The sequence below is a fragment of the Pholcus phalangioides genome, unplaced genomic scaffold, assembly GCF_987345545.1.
Source record: "Pholcus phalangioides strain wild (caught in Gottingen) unplaced genomic scaffold, Ppha-v1.0 ptg000015l_1, whole genome shotgun sequence".
In the NCBI taxonomy this organism is placed as follows: domain Eukaryota; kingdom Metazoa; phylum Arthropoda; class Arachnida; order Araneae; family Pholcidae; genus Pholcus; species Pholcus phalangioides.
Genome location: NW_028301608.1, coordinates 28,481,371 through 28,494,675, shown reverse-complemented (window position 1 = coordinate 28,494,675; position 13,305 = coordinate 28,481,371). Strand labels below are relative to the sequence as shown.

Sequence of the window (13,305 nt, the reverse complement as noted above, 5' to 3'; positions counted from 1 at the left end):
TGATATTCAACTGCATAAATTCATGTGGGTTAGGATATTTTAAAATTAAATATGGGCCCGTAAAAAGTGCATCGGAAAAATTCTACAGCTTTAATTAAGCGTTTTTGGAAGCTAAAATAGGCTGATGGGTAACTTGAACTTTAGGGGTGGGGGGATCGGAATACCCTGCACTCCTTAAAAAAAGGGGAAAAATATATTCATTTCTACGTCTCTCTAAATCTAGATTTGTTTCTTTCATGTGTCGCGCGGGAAGTCGCCATATTGGTTAACTTAGACATGGTTTGAATGTCCCTCAAAGAAAGAGGGAGATATCACGTGATCCAAAAAGCCTCATAAATGAAATCCCGGGCAGCACCGGGTATTATAGCTAGTCTGGAATAAAATTCCAAAATTTATTTTGCTGGAGTTTATTGTCAAGAATGCTCAACGTTTCTGAGAGTACGGGCCACTTTATTAGTTTGAGAACGTATGTTAACTGATCTGGAAAATGTGCCACAAGCTGCTTAAACTATCTGAAGCCGTGCCGCGGGTTTCAGTAAAACCTGTAAATTGGTCGTAGACCACTTAAGTGATCTAGAACAACACCCCAGGTCATGTAAGTGATTTCTAAATGTGCCGGGGAATCACTTAATTGAAGTGAAAATTCTCCGCGGGCCAGTTATTTGATCTGAAGATCTGCCGCTGGTTACGCAGTAAACCTGGAAATCTGCCGCGGACCACTAAAATCATGTAAAGTTGTCCTGCGGATTACTTGATTGATTTGTAAATGTGCTGCGGATCATTTAAGTAATCTGGGGATGAGTCGCGCGCCCTTTAAGTGATCTGGAAATGTGCCGCGAGATACTTAATTGAAGTAGAATGTGCTGCGGATCACACTGGTGGTCTAGAACAGTGTCCTGGTCACTCTAGAGATCTGGAAATGTGCCACTTAATTCATTTTCCAAATTGTGTTTGAGGTCGCGGGCCACATCAGATTACTCCGAGAGCCATGGTTTGAGCCTGTATGGTTTGAGTGATATTTTCGGAGTGTGTAATCCCAATAAATCAATCTTAATAATTATTAAGAAAACAAAATACAGTGCTTTCAATTGTAATTAATTTTGTGTGTTTGATGTTTAAGAAGATTGCAAAGGATCAAGAAGACATTTCTCCAATGACCGTATTTTTGGGCTTGATTTTAATTTCAAATTTTCAATAATTTAACTCTAAGGATGAATTTTCCTTTTGGCCATTTATCTGATATTGATGATTCCACTTACTTGAATCAATTTTTCGGAAATAATGTAGTGAAGAATATTTTTATAAATAAGTTCGATCTCTGGATCCCGTGATCTAGAGTTTATGAACTTTCTCCTTTGCGAGTGTTCTATGGAGGGCCATCTGAACATCGTGGGGCGCAGGGATGAAGCGTCGTTCTGCGGGAAACGTACTTAACTTGAAGTAACAGCTCACATATTTACAATCTTACTCTCCAAAATCATAGTACAAGATTTCATCATGTAGGCTCCCCGGGCCATGCCCATACCTTAATATGGCTGTGGTTATATGGGCAGTTCTGCTGGATTCTGAAATTAAATACACTTATTTTCACCATACTTCAACTAAAAGCTCGTCTTTTCTTTTATATCTGATTTTTTTAAATTCCCTGCGGGTCTATTTGTACACCTGTTATGTCTTTCTGTCTACTGTATTTTCACCCGTGACTCCAGAAAATAGTGAAGGAGTAAAAGGGAAGCCAGGTTGAGAATCATTGCTTACCATTTATATTAACTGTTATAAAAAAGAAGTACGATTGACATATTTGGATAAATCGACAGGATATCCATAATTAGATAAGACAGCCATAATCTTTTTTATGAGCAGTGTATTATGTAGTATTAATTAGATGTTATTTCGTGGTATATGATTTTATTCTGGGTTGCTGTATTTTGGTTATGTTTGACGTATCAATATTTTATATACATATAATGGGCATTTTTTTCAGCCACTTCGTTGGGAAATTTGCCAGTTGTGGCTTTTGTGTTTGTATTTAATGACCATCAAAAACTGCCAGTAAATTTAATTGCCGTATTTTACGCAAGGTGAATATTACAGAACAGATATAACCAATTCTATAATAAATCTGTAATAAATTTCTCAAAAATATAGATAACTTTTACAGCCAAATGGATTAAAAAAAGTGTTCTTTTCCGTAATTCCCATCTCTAATTCTATAGTCATAAAATTCTTCGTGAATTTTTAATTGTTTGGATGTAGAAGAGGAAATTTATCAACAAGTTAAAATGCATCGATTAAAAATAGTTCAATATGTGATGTTCACGCGAAAAGGGTCCCACTTCAACTCCTGAACAAGTTGTGCATCCTCCAGGGAAATTTGTAAGGTAGTTGGCACTTCTCGGTGCTACAGCAGTACCACCAAAGGGAATTATCAGATGAAGGGAAAAAAATAACACCACAGTATATATCTCGACATTAATGATTTCATTGGGGTATCTGTTACTTAGATTTATTTTGAAAACGAGCGTTATACCTACATTTTATTTCATATTTTCATACAAATACAAAATCAGAAGCTGCAACAAGCAAATTTCCCAACAGGTGGCAGCGAGGAAAGAATGAAAAAGTAAAAATAAAATATTTAAAAAAGTGTGTGTCTTTCTTCCTCTCAAGTAAGGATATTTTCTCAATTATATCCCCACCCAGATTGTTATATTTCTCTTGAAGATATATATCGTGAAGAAATTCACAAAATCTCTTCCATGCATTCAGAATCTTATTAGAAAAAATTTCCTGAGGCCTGACAACCTACACTCATCATTGACCAACTGAAACTGGTGTCTCCGTGTCGAAGCAGTTGAATGACGTAAGCGTAACAGTACTTTATGATCCATCACATCGATCCCATTGAAAATCCTAAAAACTACAATGATAATTCCACGATGCCTTTGTTGTTCTTAAGTAAACATATTACATAAAACAAATCTCTCTTCATAGGTCAAATCGGCATGTCTCTTAAAGAGATCATGGCCTGTCGCTCTGTTTCAATGAAGGCATTTTAGCAGGTGGTCGAAGAAGACCTGGCCATGCTGGAAGCTAACGTGTGTTTGCTGTTAGTATGTGTTGTGGACCTAAAGTGAAGTTTGTTTCTGTGTAATGCGTGTTTTAGTCCGACCATCTGCCAACAAATTTTCTAAATATGTGTGGAATGCAATTGCACCTTTGTGGGCCTGTTGCTCTCTCTGGCGAGACTGACACAGGACTGATGCAGGCTCTGAGAGATCACTCTATTCTACTGTGGTTGAGCCTATGATTGTTTATGAACTTAAGGGCGCGGTAGCCCGGTCGATAAGATACTCGCCTAAAGTACCAAAGGATGTATAGAGGTGTCGCGAGTTCGATACCCGGTTCGTCCTTGTCAGAAAACTTTCCTGACACAGGGGTACGACAAAAGACGGCGACTTGACCGCAGCAAAAAACTGCTACCGCAGGGAGTTCCGCCATCGAGGGGTTAGCGCGCCAACCTCTCGATGAATATAAAAAAACAAACCTGCCGTTCGGAATCGGCAATAACTTGTAGGTCTAATTAGCCCTCGTGTGCAGAAAATGACCGTGGTGCGACAAAAATGATCAATGTTTATAAACTTCCATATGACATTCTGCCAAGGTCCAGATATTCAGACAGCTCGGTGCAATACAAAGACCCTTCCTTCCATATATCCATAGTGCGTGCAGAACTACACCTACGAACTCTCTTCAGATGATCCTGGAGCTTTCACAGTTATCTCTCAAGATAGAATTCCTGGTAGGAGTCACGCATAGCCTAAAGCTTCACAAGCCTTATCCATTAGCCCCGGACAGTTTCGAGCAGAAAACTATAGGCTGGACCTCGCACCCTGCAGAGTCTCTACAGGTCAGTCAAGTGCCTGTAACGAGGCGCAATACACCGGTGATAAAACCGCTCCGCCCTTCTTTCATACAATCCTTGATCAATAAAACTTCTGACCGTGCCTTTTGTGGTATGATTTTATACAACTTTATTGTTATAACTGTTCATTGTCAGTGCCCGTTGCACACTTTGACTTTAACTTGATTCATTTGATTCTTCGATTTACATAATTTTGTTTACGATGCACTATATTTAATTTTTGATGTATCAATAAATTCTGGTTTTTTCCGGAGAAGCCTGGATTCCTCGCCCTCACCTCCTGGTGGCCGAAGCGCTTACGTTGCTTCTCGAGACAGAGCCTTGGTGTATCGCGGTTTCTCCAGTTCTCTGGTGAGACTTTGCAACGGGCAGATCGGCTCGCATTTGCTTCTCGAAGTTTGGAACCACACATAACCAATTTCAGCCGACCACCACTATGGCGATGGTGACTCTAAGGCAGTTGTTCTCAACCTTTGGAAGCTCACGGCCCGGTAAATCTCATTTGCGTAAGTGAAAGGCCCGGTCATATATACAACTAATGAGAAATTGATGGGAAAATGAAACCACGAATCACTCACGACCCGGTGTGACCAGTGTTGGGGCGCGGTATTCGGCCGCGGCCCGGCAGTTGAGAAACACTGCTCTAAGGGAACGGAAGAGGTCTTTTTAAGAATCAAACCAAGCATTCTATTTGCGTTTTCTGACCATCTTGGAACGATGTTCAAATAACCTAAGCCTGAAACTGTTCATCTTTTTTTTTTCAATGAAAAAAATATATTTTGATCCTTGCAATGCTTTCGTTATTAAGAGTCACTTTCATAAGTCGCTATTCGAATATCAAGAGCCGTGTTTGCTTCGCTATGAAATACTCACCGATTTTTCCGATTTTAAGGCTGAAAAATAGTAGTTAGATTTATTGCCTAATATTCCTCCTAGAGAGGAGGGAAGGAGAAAAACGCTGTTATGGTATAAGCGAAGCTCGTATTTCCACAAATGGACGGGAAAAGTGAAATATGCGCAAACTACATAAAGAGATAATAAGTAAAACGCCGGGGAAAAATTCTCCCTCATTCTGTTCGACGACGAAACAACAGAGAAGATAAAGAATTGAATTATTTAAATCGAAGTTTAAGAATAAAAATGAAAAGAAGGTAAAAAATTGCCCCGGAGTTGTCGAAAATGATTTACTTCGAAGTCTCAACAACTCGCAACACACAGATTATTAGTGATAGTTTTCCCAAACAATAGCACAAGCTAAGTTGGTTAATTAATCGACGGAACGACCTCGCCCTGTTCACCGCCCCCCCCATCCCTCTTACATCGCTTGAAATCTTTCGTGCAAGAGAAGAACACTAATTACTATTTCTTCGCGGAATATGTTGCGAGAAAATTCCTGCAAGTAACTACTTGAAGGCAGCAGCTCCTTGTCCGAACAGTTTTCACCCGCCATTTTCTTTTCTATTCTATTTATTTATTTTTTTCCATTATTCCCCATTCCTCATTCTCTGCCTTAACTTTTTTTTTTTTTTTTTTTTTTTTATTTCCATTTATTTTATCTTATTTTTTTTGTTTCTTTCCTAGAAAAGCCTTTCAAGTGATAAAGCGGACAAGTTTCGCTTCGAGCGCGTCCAAAGGCAAGATTAAAAATTCTCTCCTTTTCCTTCTCCAACAGCTTTTCTTCACACAAAGGGCTCAAAGCCGTGTGTTGGTGACAATTATTCTTGTCGAGGAATTTAAGGAACAAGAATTCCTGGTGCCGCGAAGACTCCAAGAGTAGTTCGAATCTTTGTTGCCATCGTGAGATATTCTTTTCTTTATTCTTCTGTTCCCTGTGTGTGTGTGTGTGTGTCTTTCTTTCTACTCTTTTGTGAAACGTTAGCAAAAAGAAAGAGAAGAATGATTAAGAGCAAAGTTACTTACTTCTACTTTTTTTTTTGTATTTTTGTTTCTTCTTTCTTTTAAAGGAAAAAAGTTTTGTGGAATTTCGCTATGTTTAGAATCAGTTTCCTAAAACAAGTCATTTTGGAATTTATTACTTCAAAATCTCGCTAAGGAATTTTTCTGGAGCATCAATTCCTTGTAAAGTGCTTGATTCCAATTATGGAGATGTTCTAACACTTGCTCTAACTTCAATTAAGAGTCTCGTCGTAAATCATTTTCAGAAAACATTTTTTCTTTCTTACTATTCACACACGACGAATGATTCATGAATACTTTTATTGGGTTTGAACTGTTGATGCATTTGATTATACAATGCGTTGCCACTTTATTATGTCTTCCTAAATCATGAGTGCACAACCTTTTCAGTTCGCGGGCCACATATGGGTACTTCTGCCACTCGCGGGAGAGTATGTATAACGTGACCATGTGTTCGGTAATCTCGGTCGTCTTGACTTTTTCCTATGTAAAATGTTAAGTTTTTCTCACGTACTTTCAACCAAGCTTACTTGAAATTTTTATTCGTTACTGAAATCTAGAATTGAGAATATTTTTTCACAACTTTTAAATAGTGTAATAATTATGACTAATTATCATGAATAATTACAGTCATATAAATATATGTACCTCACATATTTTTGACACTTTGTGTTTTTTTATTTTTTATTTATTTTTTTTTATTTCGTGAATTACATATCAATATATTGCGAGACTTACAGTAACCTATTATTTCCCGTCGTGGGCAAATTTATTTTCCCGAGACAATTTTTTGAGCTGAAATTGGTAACTTTACTACCTATTATAGTTGTATTGGTGATAACTGGTGATGTTTTGTATGGATCCCGGTTCCCCGTACGTAGCAAGTATTTTCAATCTAGCAATATCTCGTGTTGTGTGCAATAATAATTTTCTCCCGGAACTTATTTCACGGTCCGGAGACTGGACACCATTGTTCTAAATATTGACTCCCTTTGACCAACTCAGAAGTTCTTTGGGCCACCTTTTGCCTCTTATAAAGCGTTAATTCTTCTTGGAATGAACTCTACGAAATGTTGATGGGTCTTTTGTATAAAATGGGTCTAATCTGAGACTCATGCTTGATGAATAGCAAATACAGTGAGCTTGGATAATTGTGGAATTGGATGTCTGATGGAGCACCTTCATTCTCCTCCCACATATGATTAATTGAATTGAAATTTGGGAATTGTGCGGGGGGGGGGGAGGCCCTCCTCAGCAAAGTAGATAATCATAACATAGATAGATAATAACATCTCTCTTTCATGTTCCTCAAACCAATCCTGTTGAATACCAGAATTATAGCAGGATGCGTTATCTCATTCGAAACTAGCCGACGCCATTGGAATGAATCATCAATATAACAGGATGCACTTGGTTACATAATATCTGAACGGAGTTCAAATCAAATATTGTGTAACCAAGTCTGTCTTATTCAGCCTTGACCACCCTGTCTTATTCAGATGTTCATGGATACGAAATAAATTGCCAAAAACACGCCAGGAAAATATTCCCAAACCAATCACATTGTCCTCCACCAGCTTGAAGTGTTGTAGCAATGCGCTTGACATCTATACATTCCTCCACATTCTCACTTGCGCATCTGCATGGTATGACTGAGATCATGATTCATCGGATCACATAATTTGTTTCCAACTCTATTCACTGTCCAACAATTATACTCCTCAATGAATTCGAGACATTTTTCCATTTACGGTGATTGAACTACCTTCTGGCTTCCATGTCCCATACGATGTATTGTACGGAGAATAGTGCGTTCAGAAATCCTTTGAGACGAACTCTGAATAAAATCTGCTGCAGTTTGCTGCACTGTTACCGTTCTGTTGTCTTTTGCAAGTATGGAGACTCTTCGTTTCGCCCGAGCATTCACCAGCCGGTGACAACTACAAGTTTCGCGTTGATACCCAGTTTTTTCGCCTGGCCGCCCAGCCTTTAAACACTTTAATAATTGAACGTTTCACGAAAGCTGCGAAAAGCTGTTACTTGCTCCATGGCTCCGCGCTCTTACATCCATCTCGCGTTCAAAGTCCGTCAGATAACGTTTATTTTCCATATTTTCACAGATTGTTGACTTTTGCTACTGTCTCAGGAACGAAGCTTTCTTTTTTAAACAAGCCTAGCCCTCTAGCGATAACAGTGTGACACCATAGAACCGATCACAACCCCGGATTGATGCAAAGCATATTACTTCCGTTGTGTGAGACCACAGCTTATTTGCTTCAAATTGTCAGGGAACCATAATAAAGTGGACACTGTTTCACTCTTCCCAATTAGTGCTTACGTGATAATTGAACGGCTACTAAGTAATTTCTAACGTAATTTGGTCACAATGAGTAGAAGAATAAGTCATTTTTAGCAAATCGCGTTGCGATTGTTTATCATCTATAACTCGCTAAAAATTATTGCTGACATATTTTTACGTTTGGGGTGAACGCCCACTCCACGGTGCCAATGGCGAGTAAATGTCGTCAAATATTATGTAAGTTGGCAAAAATATATATATATCTTTGCCAACTTATGCTTATATTTTTTGTGCTTGCTTTCTTTATTATAATTTTTCACCAAAATCATCAATGCTGATTCTAATTAATTAAGGCAAAGTCAAACCAATTTCCATTTCTGAGTCTTAATGGGTTTGCTGATTAACAAGATTTGTATTCATCTCGTTAAATTTTGTCATCCAATTATTATTATTATTATCCCATTTTATTCGCATCAAAGTACGGAAATGAACGGAATATGTATTGAATATGGACGTAATCTAATTCGTCAGCATCTACAATTTGAGAATTTTTTTTAGGATCGTATACCCATTAGGGAATTATTGTTTTCATTCCCTATATTAATAACATTTTTCTTTAATTTTTCAATTCTAATATCACTCATATTATACTTGACGCATTAAACACGTAGATTTCAATGTGACTTTTTTTTCATCAATAGTCTCTAAAAATGTGTAATATATACAGGGTGGTCATAAATAAACCGACACTACTCAGACGTATGTATTTCCTCCTTCTGATGGAAGTATTTTGATGAAACTTGGTACATAGGATACATGGACCATGGAGAAAAGAAAGATTCAATAAAAAATCTCATTTTTTGACCACCAGGTAAAAAAGCTGCATCGGAATGCCCACTACATACGTCTGCCTAGTGTCAGTTTATGTATAACTACCCTGCACAATAATGCAAGTATTGCAATTGCTGTATAAAGAAATCATAGAGTACAATCGTTTACACATTCGAGTCACACTATTGTGACTACTACAATTTCGTGTAGCTAATGAAATCAGCTCTGAGTGGCAAGAGTGGATTGGTTTGAATGTAAATAAAATACTTTACTTTTGCCGTTTCAGGGAAACTCTGAAAGAACCCAATGCTCTATTGCCTATTAACAATTACCTAACAAGTGATTTGCCAGATTTTCAAAAACGGGGTGACTGTTGGCTTTCAAGTGAATAATTCACGGTGTGTCTGGAACTAGCCAATAAGTGAAATGTTGAGTCACTACTATAAACCTCTTCTGATTGGTAAATAGCTCACTCCAACATCACCTTGCAGGAGAATGAATTACCGGTGTCGTATCAGATGACTGATCTCCAAGAACAATACTCTGTCATAAGCCACTGCTGAAAAACAAGCTGATAGAAGAAACATTATTCTCTAAGAAATGTTGAAATGTTATTATTGTATATTTTAGGTTGACTTATTAATTCTGGAAGGAACTTGGAACCATAATGGAATCAATGGAATGATGATGGAATCATTGGCACTAATCATTTGCGTCAGAGTAAGACTCGACAACAATGAAATCGCTTCCGACATGAAAATATACAATTCTGAATGTTTTCGATTTCTGCCGAACACGAATATCACCATGAAAAAGTTTTAACGTATTTCGTTTCGAAGAGGTATTTCATTTCGTGTAAAGTGTTAGTGTTTTATGCGCGGTATCATTGGACATCAATGAAACCGTGTCCAACATGGTAATATACAATGTCGGTGAATATTGTCATTACCGAATGGTTTTGACTTGCTGAATACAAACATCAGAATGAAAAAAAAAAAGTTTTATTGGCTTTTGTATCTGAGATATTATTGGCTCCTTACGTCCAGTACAAGACCGTCGTCAGACATTCTAACCAAACGGTGACCCAGTCCATATTCCAAGGAATTTCTAACTGTAAGGTCACCGCCGGATTATGACATCATCTTTCCCCACGGGACCCCAAGATCAGCCACACAGGCAAACAAAAGACTGGACCCCTGCCCGCCAACACAAACCCCTAGTGCGACCACGAGCATTCCCGAGCGCCCACCAACCAGAGGATCATATATTCTGCTAGACAAACTAATACAGGCAGGACTTGGCTGTGGGAGCCGAATAGGGCACTTCACAGGTCCAAAGACATGGTATTGTTACATGTCAATTAGAGAATAGACAAATATAGAGAAACATAACTACACATCAATACGCTGTCGAAGCATAGTTACACTGGAAATCATTACAATCGTGTCGCTAAAATGTTGATCAAAAACATTCCGGTTGTCCTTGCTATGGATAGTGAGTCGACCGTCATGAAACATTTTAACCCTTCTGATGGGTATTTCAAAACCCCCCACGAATTTAGAGGTGGTTGCACCGCACCTCGAACCTGTCTCCGTTGGCTCTCGATTCGGGAATCATTTTCGTCTCGTTCTGCCAGATCTGTACGGAACAGGATGGCGGCGTCTGGTTTACGTATTATCCTGTATACTTTTGCAGGTGGGTCAGGTGTGCATAATTGAGAAATTGCGTCCATTACAAGCGCAAAGCAAAACGAAGAACCGGTCAAATGTCGATAAATGCACTACTGTGCTATAATGAATTTATGTTTTCATGTACTTGTGTTGTGTTTTTCCAGTACATATATGTTATGTCTCTATGTATTAGTGGAGTTTTTTTACACATTTGCAGTGCCGTTACTATAGAGGTGCAACGGGTGCACTCGCAGAGGGCACAGGAACGGCTGGTTACGGTACCGCACATTTATGCCTTTTTTTTCGCATATAGTATTTATTTTGTTTCCTATATATTTATGTTGTGTTTCACAATGTATCATACTGTGCTGTTATATGTGTAATAACTTTAACATTTCAAAGAAAATCGTGGCCAATTCAGCAATTTTATGGAAAAATTCGTGTCCAGCATCCGGAATTGCATAAGAAATGAGCATTTTTGTTTTGGACGCAGACACTTTACAAAATTTGTTGTTCAGCATCGCTGGTAGTTGTTCCTGAGGAATATGAAATCTTATCAAACGGTTATACGCCATGTCATTTTGCAAGAAAATCTCGCAAAATTGTTGAAAGACCATGACTAAATCTTTGAAATATTTTCCTAGTCGGCCTTTTTATCCGCACTCCAACTTAATCGACAACGTTTGAGAGATTTCCATCGCACTTTCCAGCAGCTTTTAAATAAACCAGTCCCCTCGGCTTCTGAAACTTACGGCAACTTTCTAGTATATTTATATGTCACTTACAGACCATCCATCTCCTGCCTGTAGCTACAAATCTGTATTCTAGGTATTAGCGAGTAGTCACATCAATGAGACTCGACTGTGCATACGTAGACAGTAGAACTTTATTAAAAAGTAGCACCCTTACTTAAAATTTTCAACTGAGCTGCGGCTCTGATCGGCGTATGATTAAAAGCAGGACCAACCTGTAAAATATTAACATTAAAAGATTAAAATGTGGTTAAAAAAGTAATATGCCAATATTTTAATATGCAGAAGTTATGAATGAGAAAGAACACTTACGAATGTATTACACTCTGATAGACCCATCGAAATCGTTTTGGCCATAAATCGATACTGGTTCTAAGTATCAATATGGCAGGTGGTCCATAAGTCACAGAGAAAATAAAAAATAGAATTCGAAAAGTATGGGGACAAACATATGATTTTCACAGAATTGAACAGAAACACATGCGATTATTTTATTAATGAAGAACTTTGGAAGAGTTGCATCTGTTTCTGACAGGTAGCGTTTCGGTCGGGACTGTATTTTTTAAGGTCGCAGATTAAATAGCGACAGCAGCAGCTTTTGGGCAGCTACGAAAGCGGCAACTGGTTGACAAATGTAAATATTTTAACACAATTTGTTTTTATCAGAAAAAAATTCTCGTCTTCCGGCTCATTTTTGTGAAACCACGTCGTGTTTTGTCTATACCAGTGTTCTTCAACATTTTTTTTCAACTACGGACCGGTACAGATGAGAAAAATTATTTGAGGGAAAAAAAAAGAGAAATAATTTTCAGCAAAATATAAATAAATAAGAGAAATAATTTGCGGACCTGAAAAAAAACAAACCATGGATAGATAAACAATTTGCACACCGACCAAAAAGTGACTACGTACCATAAATAGGAAGAATAATTTGCGGACCTGAAAAAATAAATGTATGGAAGAAATATCTCGCAGACCCCATAAAATCATTGCCGTAAATAGGGAAAATAATTTGCGGACCGGCAAATAATAAATAAATGGGAGAAACAATTTGAGGCAGCTAGAAAATAAATATATTAGACAAAATTCATAAAAAATTATTTGCCGGACAGAGAGAGAGAGAGTAATAATTTTCATTCCTGCAAAAAACTCTAAAGCCGTTATAAAGAGAAACAATTAGCGGACCGGAAAAATAAATAAATATATTGGATAAATATTTTGCGGATAGGCAAAAAAAATGTCTATCCGCAAATAAAGAAATAATAAGTGGACTATCAAATAAGGAGGGGGAGATATTTGTCTGATCTTGTTACGATTAGAACAGACATAAAAACCGATATGGTTAATTTGTTATATTTAAAAATTAAATCTAAAATTATGTAGCTGATGTACTTGGGTGAAATGTTCCGCAAACTGTTACCGGTTCGAGAACCAGCGGTTGAAGAACACTTCTGTACTTTACGAATTATTAGATTTTTACTTTTGGATTGCCCTGTGTATATTAGGTATCAAGCTAATCTAACCTCGTCCTCAAACTTTGTAAAGACGTACGGATGATATAAAAATCCAATCAATCCAGTCTTTTACGCAAAGTTAGATCATGAACACAAAGTTGCTTCGCGGATACAATGAAGCGCTTATTTTAGAAACCCCATAACCGACAACAAATTCGAAATCGAGTTAATACTGGTTTTTTGTAAAACCAGTTGTTAACATTGATTGTTAATATTGATTGATAGACTCTTCGTTTTGTGCAGAAACCCACTGAAAACTATATTCTGTATACCCCATTTTGCGTCCCTTAAATTATCGTTTAGTGCAGAAACCCCACAAGCAACATCACTTGAAGGGATTTCTGCGCTAAAAATTTGTAAGAGGTAGCAGTACTGAAGTCAGTGGTGGGTTTTATCA

General features: G+C 37.7%; 1 protein-coding gene across 1 annotated transcript in view; it reads right to left on the bottom strand.

Moving 5' to 3' along the window:
- Nucleotides 1-13,305, bottom strand: part of LOC149075771 (nephrin-like) — a 219,275-nt gene that overhangs the window by 108,639 nt on the left and 97,331 nt on the right. Inside the window, exon 4 of the mRNA XM_089243281.1 lies at nucleotides 11,552-11,609. Coding sequence (XP_089099407.1) covers nucleotides 11,552-11,609 — 58 coding nt within the window. The remainder of the gene's footprint in view (nucleotides 1-11,551; nucleotides 11,610-13,305) is intronic.